Source organism: Dendropsophus ebraccatus, chromosome 10 (genome assembly GCF_027789765.1).
Source record: "Dendropsophus ebraccatus isolate aDenEbr1 chromosome 10, aDenEbr1.pat, whole genome shotgun sequence".
Classification (NCBI taxonomy): domain Eukaryota; kingdom Metazoa; phylum Chordata; class Amphibia; order Anura; family Hylidae; genus Dendropsophus; species Dendropsophus ebraccatus.
In genome coordinates, this window is record NC_091463.1 from 8092745 (window position 1) to 8113771 (window position 21027).

Below are 21027 nucleotides of genomic sequence, written 5' to 3' on the forward strand. Positions count from 1 at the left end.
TCAGTTGGAGATTGTGGTGGGGGATTCGCTGCCAGTGGTTGGGGGTGTGATCGGGGATGCGATGCCGGGTGGTTGGGGGTGTGATCGGGGATGCGATGCCAGTGGTTGGGAGATTTTGGTGGGGGATTCGCTGCCAGTGGTTGGGGGTGTGATCGGGGATGCGATGCCGGGTGGTTGGGGGTGTGATCGGGGATGCGATGCCAGTGGTTGGGAGATTTTGGTGGGGGATTCGCTGCCAGTGGTTGGGGGTGTGATCGGGGATGCGATGCCGGGTGGTTGGGGGTGTGATCGGGGATGCGATGCCAGTGGTTGGGGGATTCGCTGCCAGTGGTTGGGGGTGTGGTCGGGGATGCGATGCCGGGTGGTTGGGGGTGTGATTGGGGATGCGATGCCAATGGTTGGGGGGTGTGGTCGGGGATTCGCTGCCAGTGGTTGGGGGTGTGATCGGGGATGCGATGCCGGGTGGTTGGGGGATGTGGTCGGGGATGCGATGCCGGGTGGTTGGGGGGTGTGATCGGGGATGCGATGCCAATGGTTGGGGGGTGTGGTCGGGGATTCGCTGCCAATGGTTGGGGGGTGTGGTCGGGGATTCGCTGCCAGTGGTTGGGGGTGTGATCGGGGATGCGATGCCGGGTGGTTGGGGGTGTGATCGGGGATGCGATGCCAATGGTTGGGGGGTGTGGTCGGGGATACGATGCCAGTGGTTGGAGGTGTAGTCAGGGATGCGCTGCCAGTGGTTGGGGGTGTGATCAAGGATGTGATGCCAATGGTTGGGGGGTGTGGTTGGGGATGCGATGCCAGTGGTTGGGGGGTCGGGGTTGTGGTCGGGGATGCGATGCCAGTGGTTGGGGGGTCGGGGTTGTGGTCGGGGATGCGATGCCAGTGGTTGGGGGGGTGGGGTTGTGGTTGGGGATGTGATGCCAGTGGTCTCAGGTGGGTGGATTGATGGGGTTCTGTGTCACAGTCAGCTGTCGGGGGTATTACAATGTGACACATCCAGCTCTGCTACATCTGACATTGAGCTCTGCTATGCCTGAATGTGGTACGCATTGTATGATGATCCGCGTTACTGCATAGACACCCAAGACGTGTGTGAACACACCCCAATCACCTTCTCTTTTACCTGGGCTGATTTTCAGCTAATAGAGCGTCCTAGCTACACTGGTTTTAGTGTTAATCGGTCCGTGTAAAAGGGCCTGAAGCACAGAATGATCCCCTTGTTACAGCATGCCTCTCTGTATGGAGATAAGACCTGTGACCCCAGAGCGAAGCATAAAATCCAGTTATTCATTTTCTGGGGATCAGTCTCGGTGTGAGGCCACATTACATGGGAGAATCCGGGGATCAGGGCAAGGTCTGGGGATCATGGTAGAAGAGCCGTGGATGTGCGGAGAGTATATAGAGAATGGCCGGTCAGATAGATCCAGATCTCTATAGAGAAACATGGCCGGTCAGATGGATCCTGATCTCTGTGAAGAAACATGGCTGGTCAGATGGATTCAGATCTCTATAGAGAAACATGGCCAGTCAGATGGATCCAGATCTCTATAGAGAAACATGGCCGGTCAGATGGTCTAGATCTCTGTGGAGAAACATGGCCGGTCAGATGGATCCAGATCTCTGTGGAGAAACATGGCCGGTCAGATGGATCCAGATCTCTCTAGAGAAACATGGCCGGTCAGATGGATCCAGATCTCTATAGAGAAACATGGCCGGTCAGATGGATCCAGATCTCTGTGGAGAAACATGGCCGGTCAGATGGATCCAGATCTCTATAGAGAAACATGGCCGGTCACATGGATCCAGATCTCTATAGAGAAACATGGCCGGTCACATGGATCCAGATCTCTGTGAAGAAACATGGCCAGTCACATGGATCCAGATCTCTATAGTGAAACATGGCCGGTCAGATGGATCCAGATCTCAACAATTTCATCACACAGTGGAATCTATGCACTAGATGGGGGCTTTAATATGGGGGGCATTCAGTGATTGTGCTTAAAGGGGTTCTGCCTAAATGAAATGTTATTCCACATTATAGGTGATAAGCGGCCGATCAGCCTCACTGCTTGTTTGTCAGTCTTCACTGTAGCTCTGTCATTCTATCCATGAACCAGGATGCCCAGGATGAACAGAGCCATGTAGAGGGTTTGGATTGTCCTGCTATGGATGTAACTTTCAGGGATGGTTTGGATGTGATGATGGCGCTGGCTGCTCTTTAGATGCTTTGCACTTGTATTATTACTGTTGACCCTTTACATTCCTTCAGTCTTTGGTCTCTAAGGTGCACAAGCCCGGACTTGCTCTAAATCCACCTGACCCGGCTCAGATAATGGGGCGTGAAGCAAGGAGCCCCAGGGGTCACTGGTGTTATTGATGTAAGGGACAGATATGAGAGATTGCCAGGTGGGGCGGGAGTGTTGTAGCTGGCGACGCTGAGTACACAATGGGAAATAGTTCTGCTGAGGAACCTGGCGGCAGACGCTACCTGGAGACTGTCAGAAGACAGCGATGTGGCTGACAGGTACATTACACCCATAGCAATCACCGCTCTCCCATAAGCAATATGCATAACGGATCCGTCAACAGCACCTTCACGTCTGACAGCTACCCTGAGAAACTGCTGCAGAGGATCCGGCAATTCCGTTCCCAGCGGGATCTGTGCGACGTGACGCTGGAGGCCGATGGAGAGCTCTTCCCGGCTCACAAGTTAATTCTGGCCTCCGCCAGCTCTTACTGTAAACTGCTGTTTACAGATCCTAAAGTCGGAGGCTCCATAAGGCTGAAGGATGTCAGTGCCAAAGGACTTAAGAACATCCTGGACTTCATCTACTCCAATGAGCTTCACCTGTCTTGGGCCAATGTGGAGGAGACCCTTAAGGCGGCGGAGGTCCTCCTGGTCCGGGAGGCGGTCAGGCTTTGCTTCCAGTTTCTCGAAGACGGACTGAACCAAGAAACGTGTCTGGATATCCTGAAGATCGCCAAGAGGCACGGGCCGGAGGAGCTGCAGGAGAAGGCCAGTGGCTACGTGGGCCACCACTATCAGCACGTCCCTGGTCACGCAGGAGACCTGAATCTTGTAGACAAGGGGACGCTGTGCGACATTCTGGACAGGGAAGACGTTCCGGGCTGTGGAGAGCTGGATCTGTTCCGGGTGGCCGTGTCTTGGCTGCAACACGACAGCTCCAGACTGAAGGAAGCGGCGGATGTTCTCAAGAGGATTCGCTTCCCGCTGATCTCTCTAGAAGATCTCCAGAAATACGTGAAGGAGGAGGCCATCATGAAGACGGACTCCAGCTGCTTCCGATACCTGCAGGAGGCTCTGAAGTATCACTCTCAGGTATACGCTCAGCCCACGCTGCACTGTGATGGCGCCGCCATACGCTCCAGCTCGGAGCAGCTCCTGGTCCTGGGCGGGAGGACCAATGATAACCGGGTCCTGAGTACTATCTGGGTGCAGGGTGATGATGGCGGCTCGTGGTCCCAGCTGGGGGAGATGTGCACCCCCGTCTACAATCACTGTGTGGCGGCCATCAGCGACTTCCTGTACATCATCGGAGGGCAGACCAGATTCGATCCATCCGGAAAACATCCATCCAATGAGGTAACAACATTTATATTGGGCTTTGGGAAGCAATCCTGACATTGGGCACACTGCAATGTTCCAGATCATAAGGATCTAGGAATAAAACGCCAATATTAGAACAACATATCTGCTTTTCCCTCAAAAGAGCACCGCACCTCTCCTCAGTTTGTTTTGAGTATTGCAGCTCGGTAAGTTCTCCATACTTCTCACAGCATTGTCTAGACTAGATAGAATTGTAACAATTACTTAGCTATGAAAAGTCCCTAAGTCTCTATAAAGTGTAAAGGGATACTCCAGAGAAATTTTTTTTTTTTTATATCAACAGGTGTCAGAAAGTTATATAGACTTGTAATTTACTTCTGTTTAACAATCTCCAGTCTTCCAGTACTTATCAGCTGCTGTATGTCCTGCAGGAAGTAATGTATTCTCTCCAGTCTGACACAGTGCTCTCTGCTGCCACCTCTGTCCATGTCAGGAACTGTCCAGAGCAGGAGAGGTTTTCTATGGGGATTTGCTGCTGCTCTGGACAGTTCCACACTTTTTTGCCGGAACATTTTACATTCGCTCACAGCCTCTGCCTGGGTCATTGTTCCCCAATCTGGGGCGCTCTCACAGTTACAGAACTGCAACTACCATCAGGATACGAATTGCCTTGCAACAAGTTAGGAATGTCATACACTGATACATTGTAGCAAACTCCACCTGTGTGAATATACAACAAGGATGGATGTCAGCAAGCAGAACTCTAGATAAGGTTAAAAGGCTAAAACATGAAATATAGAAAGTTATAAAACTTTTCCCTAAACAGGAAGGAAACTTTATTATGTATATATAACCAGAGTGTCCCTTTAAGAGAGCGCTGATGGGTTATTTGATGTTCTATGTCGCCATCTTCAGGCGCTGCTTGTCACTGCAGGTGTCATTGAAACTATAAATTTATTCAAGGGATTGTTCACCCAATTTTTTTTTTCTTTCAAATCGACTGGTGCCAGAAAGTGCCAGAGATTTGTAATCTACTTCTATTAAAAAATCTCAAGTCTATCAGTACTTATCAGGTGCTGTATGTCCTGCAGGAAATTGTATTCTTTCTAGAGGTTTTCTATGGGGATTTGCTGCTGCTCTGGACAGTTACTGACATGGACAGAGGTGGCAGCAGAGAGCACTGTGTCAGACTGGAGAGAATACACCACTTCCTGCAGGACATACAGAAGATGATATGTACTGGAAGACTGGAGATTTTTTGACAGAAGTAACAGCCCTAGAGCTGTTGTGAAACTACAATTCCCATCATGCCTGGACAGCTAAAGTTTTAGCCATAGTGCCTGGTAATCCTATTGATCGTACTGTAACCCTGCAGGTATATCGCTATGACCCCCGCTCCGGCTCGTGGCTACAAGTCGCCGGCATGCAAGAGAGAAGAACCCGTTTCCACACTGAAGTGATCGGTGAACGTATAATCGCAGTGGGGGGAGGGTCCCTGCTGGGTCATCTAACCCAGAGCGTGGAGGAGTATGACCCGGCCGAAAACAAATGGGAGTATAGCGCCCCCTTCCCTATCCCTGTGGCAGATCACGCTGGCACCACGCATAAGGGCATCATGTACATATCTGGTAAATGTAACACTGAATCTAAACCTCCTGAAATACTTTGTGCTGCAGGGGACCCTGCTACTTCCACCTTCCATTTGTCTCTACTCTTCAGTAGTAACACCATCACACAGATGATGATAACTCTCCTGAAATACTCTGTACTGCTGGGGGCCCTGCTACTTCCACCTTCCATTTGTCTCTACTCTTCAGTAGTAACACCATCACAGAGATGATGATAACTCTCCTGAAATACTCTGTGCTGCTGGGGACCCTGCTACTTCCACCTTCCATTTGATTTTAATCATTATCACACAGATGATGATAACTCTCCTGAAATACTCTGTGCTGCACCTAACTCATCCATTATTGCCGGCAGGTGGGTATTCCAATAATAAGACCCTTAATGAAGTATACAGCTATTTGCCAAGACTGAAGCGCTGGGTGGTAAACCGTGCCATGACCTTTGCCCGGTGCGACCATGGAATGGCCACCATCGGAGACAAAATCTTCTGTGTTGGTGGACGCACATTGAATGCGGTGAGTAATGAATTTTTTAGATAGATATCATGGCTCCACGTCGCCCCTTAGCTGCAATAAATGTCACTGCACCTGTCTGTGTTTTGTAGGCCAAGGCGTGGATCCACGTGAATGAGACGGAGTATTACTGCCCGGCCAGCGACCAGTGGAGCGCCCTCACTCTCTCCCCCTTCGACTGCTGCCAGTTCAGCGTGACCACCCACCACTCCAAGCTCTATATCATCGGAGGAGGCTCCTTAAGACGTATGAATAAAGAAGATGGCGTCTTCGCATACGACCCCGAGACCAAGGCCTGGAAGAAGACGGGGTCTCTGCCGCAACCGCTGGTGGACCACGCCTCGTGTACCATTAAGTTACCTCATGGGATGGTGGAGAAACAGGACAAAGAGGAGGAAACTCCGACTACACCGAACAAGAAGAAGTCAACACTGAACCTGTTCATTGCTGGGAAACACTAGAGGGAAATGTAACCTGTAATATTCTACAGCGCCCCATCATGGATGAGACGGTCTTGTCCACTTCATGATTTAGGTCCCCAGCAAGTGGGGTAGGGCACAAAAGGAAGTTCTTATTGGCAGCCATAAAAAATCACTGGTCGTCATCTATGCTGCGTCTTCATCAGGGGACCCCTCTATTACCACACAATGAACTTAATAGAGAAAGACTTGGACCAGTTTAGGATCAGGATCCCTTGAAGGGATTATCCAAAAAAAGCACAACTAATTTATTGCAAAAACAGCGCCACCCCTGTCCTCAGGTTGTGTGTGGTATTACAATTAGGAACTGAGCAGCAATCCCCACTCCCAACCGGAGGACAGAAGTGATGCTGTTTCTGGAGGAAAGTGACCATTTTTATCTAAGCCTAAACAACCCCTTTAAGGGTAGAGTCCTAGAGTAAAGCTACTACAGTAGGGGGAAACCACTAGCATGTGGTGTCCAATAGCCGCTGGGTGGAGGTCATCCACCTGCAGTAGTGGCACCGTACAGTTATTATACTATTATAAATTGTCTGATTAAAGTGAATCATTGGTGTGTCCCTTTAATACAAAGTTATCAGAGGGTGCAGCAGCTTCTGGGCTCCTGTATAATAAACCTCAACCAGTTACTTATGACATCTCACCTGTACGCGCCATAAAGGTGTGCCCAGATATGTCGCTGTTAATGGCCCAGACAAAAGCTGCCTTAGGCTCTGTTCACACAGGCTTTATGTTACACAAGCAGAATGAGACTAACATGTTCAAGCTTTTTTTTTTTTTTTTTTTGGTGCATTTTACACTTGCAAAAAAAAATAAAAAAATTCTGTGCAGGATTTCCCATGGATTTTATTACATTGGGAAGAAAATGATGTTGAACAGGCTTATTGTGAACATCGACTAGGGGTGAGTCTGGCCGTTGAATACACTTGACACATCTTTAGAGTTGTCCATTGTTTGTTTTTCGTTTTTTTACTCCAGTTATTTTAAGTAAATTTAGCTACGCCATATTCCACACCGCTCCACCTTTCTACTAAGCCACGCCTACTTGTCAAATAAGACAGACGGGAAATAGAGGGGATGTCACTGTCTACGTGCAAAAAAATTATGTGATTTGGTGGAAAAAATTAACTTTTTCTTCACTCAAATCAACCATGAGGGGGCAGTATAATCTGGTCAGATGTCATTTACCAGGGCGGAGCTACAAAGCAGTGTATACCGAGCTGTGCAGGCTGCCAGGGCATGCTGGGAGTTGTAGTTTTGGGCATGACTGCTATAGGGGGTGTAGAGGTAGCAATCACATCTGGGTCCTGTTCTACATAGGAGAACACCAACATTATAAATAGCAATACTCGCACCCCATAAGGCATAGTTGCCAACAGTCCCGGATTTGCCAGGACTGTCCCGATTCTGAGGAGACAGCCCCCACAAAACCATGTCCCGGGAAGCTCCGCCCCCGCCACAGGAAGTCCCGCCCCTTCTAGTCGATTGATGTCACTCATGCAGAGCAGGGAGAGGAGTCCCTGAGGGACAAGAGAAACCATACTGGTGAGGTAAGTATAGCTTTTTTTTTTTAATTCAAATGAAGAGACAATAGGATGCTGAAGGGGGTACTGGTATGATGATGAAGGGACAGGAGGAGGATGAAGGGGGTAGTAGTATGATGATGGAGGGGCAGGAGGATGGAGAGGTAGTAGTATAATAATGGAGGGGCTGAGGATGATCAAGGGGTAGTAATATGATGATGGAGGGGCAGGAGTATGAAGGGTGTAGTAATATGATGATGGAAGGGCAGGAGGATGAAGGTGATAGTAGTATGATGATGGAGGGGCAGGAGGATGAAGGGTGTAGTAATATGATGATGGAAGGGCAGGAGGATGAAGGTGATAGTAGTATGATGATGGAGGGGCAGGAGGATGAAGGGGAAGTAATATGATGATGGAGGGGCAGGAGGATAAAGGGGAAAGTAATATGATGATGGAAGGGCAGGAGGATGAAGGGGGAAGTAATATGATGATGGAGGGGCAGGAGGATGAAGGGGGAAGTAATATGACGATGGAGGGCAGGAGGATGAAGGGGGAAGTAATATGATGATGGAGGGGCAGGAGGATGATGATGGAGGGGCAGGAGGATGAAGGGGGGAGTAATATGATGATGGAAGGGCAGGAGGATGAAGGTGATAGTAGTATGATGATGGAGGGGCAGGAGGATGAAGGGGTAGTAGTATGATGATGGAGGGGCAGGAGGATGAAGGGGGAAGTAGTATGATGATGGAGGGGCAGGAGGATGAAGGGGGAAGTAGTATGAGGATGGAGGGGCAGGAGGATGAAGGGGTAGTAGTATGATGATGGAGGGGCAGGAGGATGAAGGGGAAGTAATATGATGATGGAGGGGCAGGAGGATAAAGGGGAAAGTAATATGATGATGGAGGGGCAGGAGGATGAAGGGGGAAGTAATATGATGATGGAGGGGCAGGAGGATGAAGGGGGAAGTAATATGATGATGGAGGGGCAGGAGGGTGAAGGGGGAAGTAATATGATGATGCAGGGGCAGGAGGATGATGATGGAGGGGCAGGAGGATGAAGGGGGGAGTAGTATGATGATGGAGGAGCAGGAGGATGAAGGGTGTAGTAATATGATGATGGAAGGGCAGGAGGATGAAGGTGATAGTAGTATGATGATGGAGGGGCAGGAGGATGAAGGGGTAGTAGTATGATGATGGAAGGGCAGGAGGATGAAGGTGATAGTAGTATGATGATGGAGGGGCAGGAGGATTAAGGGGAAGTAGTATGATAATGGAGGGGCAGGAGGGTGAAGGGGATAGTAGTATGATGATGGAAGGGCAGGAGGATGAAGGGGGTAATAATATGATGATGGAGGGGCAGGAGGATGAAAGGGGTAGTAGTATGATGATGGAGGGGGAAGGAGGATTCGAGGGTTAGTACTATGATGGAGGGGCAGGAGGATGATGAAGGGGTAATAATATGATGATGGAGGGGCAGGAGGATGAAGGGGTAGTGGAATGATGATGGAGGAGCAGTAGGATGTCAGTAGAGCTATCTCTGAGTCTCAGCCTGCCATGAGTGGGGTGTGTAATATACTGGGGACCTCATACTGGGGTGTGTAATATACTGGGGACCTCAGACTGGGGTGTGTAATAGACTGGGGACCTTATACTGGGGTGTGTAATGCTCCTTTCCTGTTGTTCTGACTGTAAATTCTAACTGGAAAATTTTGAGCCCACACCCATGATAGATCTCACCCCACCGAGACCACACCCACAATAAGCCACACCCCTTTTTAACGCTAAAGTGTCCCTGGAAAAAGATTTCAAATGTTGGCAACTATGCATAAGTAACCCCATTAGACAACAGGGCTGAACCCAAAACATAGTCCTTGTTGCCCATAGCAACCAATCAGCTTTCATTTTACACAGTGCACATGAAATATGATCACTGTCCTGTGATTGGTTGCTATAGGTAACCGGTTGATCAGTACTTAGTTTACTCTAACACAGGCCTCAGGCCTTATGCATGAGGTTGCCCATAGCAACCAATCAAATTGCAGCTTTTATAACAGAACCCACCCTGGCAAAATGAAAGCTGGGATCTGATTGGTTGCTGTGGGCCAAGCAGCGATGGGTCACCCAGCTTTCCTGACACCCTGTAAGACATATTCACCCAGTATGGCTTCCTCTGCTCTCATAATAGTACATAACTCTCAGAAAGCTGGGAGCCAGCCAACATAGCCGCCCATACAGTTCCCACAGTGTTGTCACCCAGCTTTCCCAGCATTCTGAATGACACATATAGATAGTTATGTAGTGACACATCCTGTTTGGAGGTGATGACATACACAGTATCCGGCGTGTTTCTGAGAAACCACTGAGCGTCATGTCAGAGAGGTGATAACTTGTCAGGTCCATGTCACTTTAACAGATATTTACTGAGTGAGACAACACAAGCCTCCAACTGCTGTGTATCTAAGCCTACCATGTGTCATACTGTCTGCTGAGTCAGTGTATCCAAGCATATTAGCTGTGGTATGCTCCGCTGACTATCATGTGTGATACTGTCTACAGAGCTGCAGTATCCAAACATATCACGTGTGATACTGTCTGCTGACCTGGTGTATCCAAGCATATCAGGCCTGGTACCCTCTGCCGAGTCGCTGTATCTAGACCTATTATGTGTGATACTGTCTGCAGAGCTGCTGTACCTAATATTACAAATATTACTAATGTGTGATACTGTGCAGAGCCATGTATCTAAGCCATGTGATGCACTAATGTGCCTTTAAATGTAATTCTATTATATGTGATACAATTTAGCCGCTGTATCTCAGCATGTGTAGTAATGTCTTGAGCTGGTGTATGTAAGCTTATTGTGTGCGATACTGTGCACAGCTGTTGTATCTAAGCCGGGTAATAACGACTGTTGAGCTGATGTATGTAAGCCTATCATGCATGATACACCCCGTCCTCCTTCTCTCTGCAGTGTCAGGGCATTATGAGACTGGTGACATATATTTTGTTATATTGCGGATGTAGCTCGGGTACATGGTGTTGCAATCTTTAGCAGTAAAGCAGATGCGGAAACGCAGTGCCATCAGGAGGTGCCACAGGAGACCCCTACAATGCTGTGATGTTATCAAATCTGCTAATATGCGGCCACCACTAGGGGGAGCCAAGGAGCTTTACTACACACAGTTTATACACTCAATGCAATCACAAAACTGTACTCATTAAACACCCTCCAGTGGTGGCTGCGTGTAACTACAACTATATCTTCTATCTGTCAGCAGAGGATGTGAAAATAGTATGTAAGGAATGAGCACAACCTGATAAACCTATAAACAGCCTGATGATGGAAGGCTGAGGCTGTATACCGAGGATCCCCGTACCGCCATTTATCCCTGTAATAACCGCCCTGACTGTTCCTCTTTTCCATAAACAACCTCTAATCTGTTCTTGATGCTATTTCCACATTGAGCTTTGTACAGAGCCGCGACGCCGAGACACCGTAACCTTTAAGGAAGATTACTGTTATTGATTTTTACATTGGGGCGAAGAGCGGAACACAGCGGAAGCTTCTATATCCTCTCATCTATGACTACTTACCTCTATAACTGTCAGCACATTACTAAAGTGTATAGCTTAAAGGAGAACTCCACCCACTCATAGTAATATTCATATACATAGGAGCAGTATTATAGTAGTTATATTCCTGTATATAGGAGCAGTATTATAGTAGTTATATTCCTGTATATAGGAGCAGTATTATAGTAGTTATATTCTTGTATATAGGGGGCAGTATTATAGTAGTTATATTCCTGTATATAGGGGGCAGTATTATAGTAGTTATATTCCTGTATATAGGAGCAGTATTATAGTAGTTATGCGGTTCAGGGAAGAAACAGAGTGCTGCACCTCACGCCTGCGGGGTTGGTGGCCACTGACTGGCACGGTGTGGATTTAGTGTAGGGACCCATGTGTATCAGATACCGGCACGAGGTACATGGGGCAGTATGGCTTGATCAATTCATACACAAAATTCTGATGTGTTTTTTATTTAGCCAAGCGGCACTAGTATCAGCCATAGGTGTGATGTGCAGCACTCTGTTTCTTCCCTGAACCGCATTATAGTAGTTATATTCCTGTATATAGGGGCAGTATTATAGTAGTTATATTCGTGTACATAGGGAGCAGTATTATAGTAGTTGTATTCTTGTATATAGGAGCAGTATTATAGTAGTTATATTCCTGTATATAGGAGCAGTATTATAGTAGTTATATTCCTGTATATAGGAGCAGTATTATAGTAGTTATTTTCCTGTATATAGGGGGAAGTATTATAGTAGTTATATTCTTGTATATAGGAGCAGTATTATAGTAGTTATGCGGTTCAGGGAAGAAACAGAGTGCTGCACCTCACACCTATGGCTGATACTAGTGCCGCTAGGCTAAAATAAAAAACACATCAGAATTTTGTGTATGAATTGATCAAGCCATACTGCCCCATGTACCTCGTGCCGGTATCTGATACACATGGGTCCCTACACTAAGTCCACACCGTGCCAGTCAGTGGCCACCAACCCCGCAGGCGCGCACAGCCAGGGAACGGGGGCCATGAGACGGCCCTGCGACCCCCATGCCACAGGACCAGACCCAAAAACACCACACCAGAACCCGGCCAGCACCGCCGGCGGAGAAGGTCGCCCCCAAGCAGCACAAGTCTGGATAAGGTATTACACTCACCATAGCTGCGGCAGACAGAATGGGAAAAAACAGGAGGGATTAAAACCATGTGCACTCAGGTGTCTCCTGCTAATTGCGGTCATGTGGGTCTCACCAGGAGGAGTGCAAAACACGGAGAAAAGAGAGAAACAAAATGCGGTTCAGGGAAGAAACAGAGTGCTGCACCTCACACCTATGGCTGATACTAGTGCCGCTAGGCTAAAATAAAATTATAGTAGTTATATTCCTGTATATAGGAGCAGTATTATAGTAGTTATATTCTTGTATATAGGAGCAGTATTATAGTAGTTATATTCCTGTATATAGGAGCAGTATTATAGTAGTTGTATTCCTGTATATAGCAGTATTATAGTAGTTATATTCCTGTATATAGGGAGCAGTATTATAGTAGTTATATCCCTGTATATAGGGGGCAGTATTATAGTAGTTATGGTGTATAAATAGAAAATAAGTCCAAGCACTCACCGGATGAAGGGATCTCTTTGTGCGTTTATTCAAGACATCACAGGGAGGGAGCGGTGGCAAGGGTGCGGGAGCGTGTAGCAGACAACTGTTTCGCGCCTCAGCGCTTTGTCAAGTCTTAAGACTTGACAAAGCGCTGAGGCTGGAAACAGTTGTCTGCTACACGCTCCCGCACCCTTGCCACCGCTCCCTCCCTGTGATGTCTTGAATAAACGCACAAAGAGATCCCTTCATCCGGTGAGTGCTTGGACTTATTTTCTATTTTATACACCGTACTGCCCTTGTCTCTGTTCGAGCACCGCGGCTACTCACCAGTGCAGTTTATTAGCCCTTAATCCGACTCCAGCGCACAGCTACTGATTGAGCAGTGTTCAGACAGTGCCGGCACCTGTATCTTCCTGAAGCATTATAGTAGTTATATTCCTGTACATAGGAGCAGTATTATAGTAGTTATATTCCTGTATATAGGAGCAGTATTATAGAAGTTATATTCTTGTATATAGGAGCAGTATTATAGTAGTTATATTCTTGTATATAGAAGCAGTATTATAGTAGTTATATTCCTGTATATAGGGGGCAGTATTATAGTAGTTATATTCTTGTATATAGGGGCAGTATTATAGTAGTTATATTCTTGTATATAGGCGGCAGTATTGTATATATATATTGGTTGTTATAGGAACTGTTCCCATTACTTTATGCTGATATATCGGTTGTTATATCTCTTCCCTCCTCTGCGTCCTCTCTTCTCATTGTATATTGATGAGCTGCGTTGTTGGGATGAATCTCAGTTTACTGCAAATCCAATAAACGTTACAGCAATAAATATGGCGGGCTGAGGACATACATTACCATGACTTGTTATTGTGGCTCTGGATCCGGTGCTCCCCGTACTGTACATCACGTTAATTGCTGGAGCTCGTCCATAAACACAATTTACTGCAACCTTTCAAGGAGACGACAAAATACCAACCGGCTGCGGCAATAAACCAGCGGGCTCTGGGGGGGGGGGGGGGGGGGTAAACACATTACATACGGTCCATTCTGCCGGCATCAGTCCTATGTAGTCATCTTAAAGGGAGACTCCAGAGCTGATCTGCACTGTACTCATCAGTCCTGGGTTAGTTGTGCAGTACCAGGTGTGACCAGAAGGGGATGCTATGATGTCATCTCTATTATGTCATGATGTTGTTGTTAATGGATGAGTCATGTGACTATCATGGCTTATACCTTACAACTTTTGGTGCCATAGTCACACGAACGCTGTCATCACCGGTCTAATACCTCAGATATGATAAGCATTGTGTGGACTGATGATGATGTCACCATCTATATCACATACATCGACTGGCTATGGCGGTAACATAAGCTGTAGAATCTCGTTTCCGGATTATTTTTCCTTGGGGAATTTCTGCCAGTAACTTCTCTGTCAGCAGATTGTATAACACCACATGGCGGCCTCCGTTCTGTACTGTCTGAGCTCTGCTACAACCTGCGCAGCAGAGTCACATAGTCACCCAAACAGGAAAATCAGGTCCAGAAACTAGAAATTATATCCAAGCATTTAAGGAATGACAGAACGAGACAGCCCCACTGTGCATAGAAGAAGAACCGACTGTAGGGGGCGACAGGTTAATCTGCAACTATGGTAATAAAAAGCTGAAATCATTTGCTATGTAACTTCCCACCATTTTGTGTATCCAGCTCCCATGCAGATTTGTGTGTCTTCTTGGCTACACACATGCCACAGTTATGTGACCCTCCACCTGCAGTTCAGGGAATACAAAGAGGAAGCACAGTGCGCGGTAACATAGGACAATGTGTGGTCGTAGTCTGTTACCATGGAGACACATAGGTCTGTATAAGTACAGGTAACACAAATCTGCCATCTAGATGTGCGAATTATATAAGAATTATTTATATACGCTTTTGCTCGGGTCCTGTATGTAAGGTGTGTATATATAGAGATTTATACATTGCTAAATGATTTTTTTAGCAGGACTAAAAATTGAAATTTTACCTGGATCGGTTCTCAAGTGGTGGCGCTGTTGCATTAGTTTCTATGGGAAATAGTGCAGGTCAATGATAGTACTGCAGGTGAAAAAGAAATCTTGGCCGTTGGAGAGGAGGATCGTGAAGCTCATGATCCCCATTGTAAAGTCTGTAGCGGGTTGGAAAGAATTTCCTAGGTATTTAGTTATGGGGGGGTGCGGGGGTTGTTCGATTCTTTCTTTGTTCTTGCTTCATTTTGGCCTAAGGTGCCATCATAGTTTGTAATGGATCTCCATGAAAGGCTTCAGGTGGAATTGGGGGGTAGTAGTTACAGGTTGTCAGAGCCGGCTCTGCTGCATTACTTGGTCTCACTGTCTCAGGTTATGTAGATTTATGTCTTGTCAGCGAGGAGCGGGCTGTAGAGAATGTTAGTATCTATAATATGAGAACTACAGGTCCCAGCACGACCTTCAGCATGCAGTCAGTCCAGCCAATGGCTTAGGCCTCTCCATTTTCTAAACTACTTTACAGACTATGATCAGTGGCGAACACGGCGGCTCAGTGATCAATGTCTCAATGGTTAACATGGTGGCTTAGTAACCAATATGGTGTCCCAATGGTTAACATGGTGGCCTAGTGATCAACTGGAGATTCAGTGCTTCCCAGGTGGGTTAGTGATCAATATTACAATGGTTAATGTCTCAGTGATCAATATCATGGCTCAGTGGTGAACATGGTGGTTCTGTAATGAGTATGATGTCTCAATGCTTAACATGGCGGATCAATGATCAATGTTGGGACTCAATGGTTAACAAGGTGGCTCAGTGATCAATAATATTTTTGTTTGTAACATGGTGGCTCAGTGATCAATATGATGACTTGGTATCATAGCCAAGTTGTTAGTATCATGTCTGACACAGTGACTCACTTAACTTCCAGTTCTTATGATAGAGGTTATAGGGGCGGAGCTGTGACAACTTCCCGTTACACCTACACAGGTAAGGTGATGTGACAGCTTGGATAGAGTTTGCCCACCTCTTCACACCTTCCCCATAACCGAGATGCCTGACCCCCCCCCCCCCACCGGCGCTGTCACGTATGGCACGTTGCCCGTCTAGTAGCCCACGTTTCTAGAGCCTGTGAATAGACTCTGCTCGGATACACAACACGTATCTGACATCAGCTGAGGAATCTGTCGACTTTCGCAGTTGAAGACAAAGGTTTATTCAGTCTATTGTTATACATAGCGCAGATACTCATCTCTATTGTGTGAGCAAATCAACAGCGCAACGAGGGAGCGAGGCCGGAGGCGAAGAACGCAAGAGTCATGTGTCATACCGGGATCATAATATATACTGTGCAGTGTAGTATATAGAGGAGGAGGTGTCCTGTGGGGTGTAGTATATAGAGGAGGTGTTTTGTGTGGTGTAGTATAGATGATTTGTCCTGTGAAGTATACTATATAGAGGAGGTGTCCTGTGGGGTGTAGTATATAGAGGAGGTGTCCTGTGGGTGTAGTATATAGAGGTGGTGTCCTGTGGGGTGTAGTATATAGATATGGTGTCCTACGTGGTGTAGTATAGATGATGTGTCCTGTGGGGTGTAGAATATAGAGGAGGTGTCCTGTGGGGTGTAATATATAGAGGTGGTGTCCTGTGGGGTGTAGTATATAGAGGAGGAGGTGTCCTGTGTGGTGTAGTATATAAAGGAGGTGTCCTGTGGGGTGTAGTATATAGAGGAGGTGTCCTGTGGTGTGTAGTTTATAGAGGAGGTGTCCTGTGGGGTGTAGTATATAGAGGAGGTGTCCTGTGGGGTGTAGTATATAGAGGTGGTGTCCTGTGGGGTGTAGTATATAGAGGAGGTGTCCTGTGAGGTGTAGTATATAGAGGTGGTGTCCTGTGGGGTGTAGTATATAGAGGTGGTGTCCTGTGGGGTGTAGTATATAGAGGTGGTGTCCTGTGGGGTGTAGTATATAGATATGGTGTCCTACGTGGTGTAGTATAGATGATGTGTCCTGTGGGGTGTAGAATATAGAGGAGGTGTCCTGTGGGGTGTAATATATAGAGGTGGTGTCCTGTGGGGTGTAGTATATAGAGGAGGAGGTGTCCTGTGTGGTGTAGTATATAAAGGAGGTGTCCTGTGGGGTGTAGTATATAGAGGAGGTGTCCTGTGGGGTGTAGTTTATAGAGGAGGTGTAGTATATAGAGGAGGTGTCCTGTGGGGTGTAGTATATAGAGGTGGTGTCCTGTGGGGTGTAGTATATAGAGGTGGTGTCCTGTGGGGTGTAGTATATAGAGGAGGTGTCCTGTGGGGTGTAGTATATAGAGGTGGTGTCCTGTGGGGTGTAGTATATAGAGGTGGTGTCCTGTGGGGTGTAGTATATAGAGGTGGTGTCCTGTGGGGTGTAGTATATAGAGGAGGTGTCCTGTGGTGTGTAGTTTATAGAGGAGGTGTCCTGTGGGGTGTAGTATATAGAGGAGGTGTCCTGTGGGGTGTAGTATATAGAGGTGGTGTCCTGTGGGGTGTAGTATATAGAGGTGGTGTCCTGTGGGGTGTAGTATATAGAGGAGGTGTCCTGTGAGGTGTAGTATATAGAGGTGGTGTCCTGTGGGGTGTAGTATATAGAGGTGGTGTCCTGTGGGGTGTAGTATATAGAGGTGGTGTCCTGTGGGGTGTAGTATATAGAGGAGGTGTCCTGTGGGGTGTAGTATATAGAGGTGGTGTCCTGTGGGGTGTAGTATATAGAGGTGGTGTCCTGTGGGGTGTAGTATATAGAGGAGGTGTCCTGTGGGGTGTAGTATATAGAGGTGGTGTCCTGTGGGGTGTAGTATATAGAGGAGGTGTCCTGTGGGGTGTAGTATATAGAGGTGGTGTCCTGTGGGGTGTAGTATATAGAGGAGGTGTCCTGTGGGGTGTAGTATATAGAGGAGGTGTCCTGTGGGGTGTAGTATATAGAGGTGGTGTCCTGTGGGGTGTAGTATATAGAGGAGGTGTCCTGTGGGGTGTAGTATATAGAGGAGGTGTCCTGTGGGGTGTAGTATATAGAGGTGGTGTCCTGTGGGGTGTAGTATATAGAGGAGGTGTCCTCCTGTGTAGTACAGAGGATATTCTGCGTGCAGGTTATCACCCCCTGGCCTGTGAGATGCTCTGCAGTACATGTGATGGAGTGGTTGCTGACAATTTACATTGTAATTAGGGGACATTGTAGATATTTGTCTTTGTAATTAGTGAGGTGACAAACTGCCGCAGAGGTGACAACCTCCATCCATCAATGTAAGTACCATAGAGAGGGGAGGGTGAGGCTCCCGGGAGGGGCGGCCATGATTGATGCTTCACTAACTGATGGCTGGAGAACAATTACAGGGAGCAGCTCTGTATAGAGACCCCCCCCCCCCCTTCATATATATATAATATATACCTGTCCTATAGGTACACACACAGGGTCCAGTAACCTACAGGTACAGGATAGTGACACTTGGGGTGCAGGATAGTGACACTCGGGGTACAGGATAGTGACACTCGGGGTACAGGATAGTGACACTCGGGGTACAGGATAGTGACACTTGGGGGACAGGATAGTGACACTTGGGGGACAGGATAGTGACACTTGGGGGACAGGATAGTGACACTTGGGGTACAGGATAGTGACACTTGGGGGACAGGATAGTGACACTTGGGGGACAGGATAGTGACACTTGGGGTGCAGGATAGTGACACTTGGGGAACAGGATAGTGACACTCGGGGTACAGGATAGTGACACTTGGGGTACAGGATAGTGACACTCGGGGTGCAGGATAGTAACACGCTGACACTTGGGGTACAGGATAGTGACACTCGGGGTACAGGATAGTGACACTCGGGGTACAGGATAGTGACACTTGGGGAACAGGATAGTGACACTTGGGGTGCCCCCTTCTCCCGTCCGGTGGGGCCCCCAGTACAGTGCCCGGTGGGGCCCCCAGTACAGTGCCCGGTGTGCCTCCATATTCCAGCCGGTGTGAGGCGCTCAGCTATGTGAGGAATGTGGACGGGCTGTGCCGCAGGAACATCCATGGTGTAACAACAACACAACCCTGTCATCTGTAGCTATACCGACACCACGTGACAGCACTGCACAGGACACAGCAGCTGTCTACAGGGACCATGACATAACCCGGTGAGGACACCATGTACTGATATCATCTCCACAGCAGCACAGAGGCTTACAGCTATGCCCCTCAGCCTGGAGACTAGCCCTCAGACAGTGAGATATTGGTCTCCTGTGTGACACGATCACCTGGAACATTTCAGCAGATCAGCCGCGTTCACACAGTCAGGTTTTTAGATGCAGTTTTTGAATCCAAAGTGAAGACTGGAAGAAAAGAAGAAGAAGAAGACGTCTCCCTGAAGGTGAGAAACCAAGTAATAGTGAGAGAGTCGGGGGGCAGGGGGGTACAGGGGGGGTACAGGGGGGCAGGAGAGTACAGGGGTGGGGGGACTGATCCTTGGCCATATCTCATCCCTGATGTATCCCTGGTCTCTCTGTATCTCATCCCTGGTCTCTCTCTCTCTCTCTCTCTCTCTCTGTATCTCATCCCTGATGTATCCCTGGTCTCTCTGTATCTCATCCCTGGTTTCTCTCTCTCTCTCTCTCTCTCTGTATCTCATCCCTGATGTATCCCTGGTCTCTCTGTATCTCATCCCTGGGATATCCCTGGTCTCTCTGTATCTCATCCCTGATGTATCCCCGATCTCTCTGTATCTCATCCCTGGTTTCTCTCTCTCTCTCTCTCTCTCTCTGTATCTCATCCCTGATGTATCCCTGGTCTCTGTGTATCTCATCCCTGGTTTCTCTCTCTCTCTCTCTCTCTCTCTCTCATCCCTGATGTATCCCTGGTCTCTGTGTATCTCATCCCTGGTTTCTCTCTCTCTCTCTCTCATCCCTGATGTATCCCTGGTCTCTGTGTATCTCATCCCTGGTTTCTCTCTCTCTCTCTGTATCTCATCCCTGATGTATCCCTGGTTTCTGTGTATCTCATCCCTGGTTTCTCTCTCTCTCTCTCTCTCTCTGTATCTCATCCCTGATGTATCCCTGGTCTCTGTGTATCTCATCCCTGGTTTCTCTCTCTCTCTCTCTGTATCTCATCCCTGATGTATCCCTGGTCTCTGTGTATCTCATCCCTGGTTTCTCTCTCTCTCTCTCTCTCTCTCTCTCTCTCTCTCTCATCCCTGGGGTATCCCTGGTCTCTGTGTATCTCATCCCTGGTTTCTCTCTCTCTCTCTCTCTCTCTCATCCCTGGGGTATCCCTGGTCTCTGTGTATCTCATCCCTGGTTTCTCTCTCTCTCTCTCATCCCTGATGTATCCCTGGTCTCTGTGTATCTCATCCCTGATGTATCCCTGGTCTCTCTGTATCTCATCCCTGATGTATCCCTGGTCTCTGTGTATCTCATCCCTGGTTTCTCTCTCTCTCTCTCTGTATCTCATCCCTGATGTATCCCTGGTCTCTGTGTATCTCATCCCTGGTTTCTCTCTCTCTCTCTCTCTCTCTCTCTCTCTCATCCCTGGGGTATCCCTGGTCTCTGTGTATCTCATCCCTGGTTTCTCTCTCTCTCTCTCTCTCTCTCTCTCTCTCTCTCTCTCTCTCTCATCCCTGGGGTATCCCTGGTCTCTGTGTATCTCATCCCTGGTTTCTCTCTCTCTCTCTCATCCCTGATGTATCCCTGGTCTCTGTGTATCTCATCCCTGATGTATCCCTGGTCTCTCTGTATCTCATCCCTGATGTATCCCTGGTCTCTGTGTATCTCATCCCTGGTTTCTCTCGCTCTCCTCTCCCCATATTCTGCTCTTCTTCTCCCACACGCTGTCTCTTAGTCATTAGTGAATTGGCGCGGGGGGTGGGGGGTCCTGGGCTCCTAATCCCCCGGGATGGACGCTCCGGGATTATCCGCAGCCGCCGTGGTTCCCTGTAATCTGTGCGGACAGGAGTGACGTACGGGAACGGCCGCAGAGGATTCCCTTCTCAGGAGGAATAATCTGTGGGGGAAGGGAGCACTACCACCCCCATCCTCCTGCAGGCCGCCCCCGCTGTCTTACAGTCTAAGGCTGTATCCATGTTTTCCAGGACTCCCCGGGCGGCATCAGACTTCTCCA

The 21027-nt window shown here is 48.0% G+C and overlaps 2 protein-coding genes across 2 annotated transcripts; one reads left to right on the plus strand and one right to left on the minus strand.

Annotated features, from left to right (window-relative positions):
* Positions 1–996, minus strand: LOC138765833 (uncharacterized). The gene has a single exon (XM_069942924.1). It carries the CDS (start codon positions 994–996, stop codon positions 1–3), a length of 996 nt encoding a protein of 331 aa, XP_069799025.1.
* A 1570-nt stretch (positions 997–2566) lies between these two features.
* On the plus strand, positions 2567–6949 carry LOC138802811 (kelch-like protein 9). Its single transcript, XM_069986490.1, has 4 exons — positions 2567–3604; positions 4944–5196; positions 5552–5712; positions 5802–6949. Exons 1-4 carry the CDS (start codon positions 2567–2569, stop codon positions 6168–6170), a joined length of 1821 nt encoding a protein of 606 aa, XP_069842591.1. The 3' UTR covers positions 6171–6949.
* The last annotated feature ends 14078 nt before the right edge of the window (positions 6950–21027 follow it).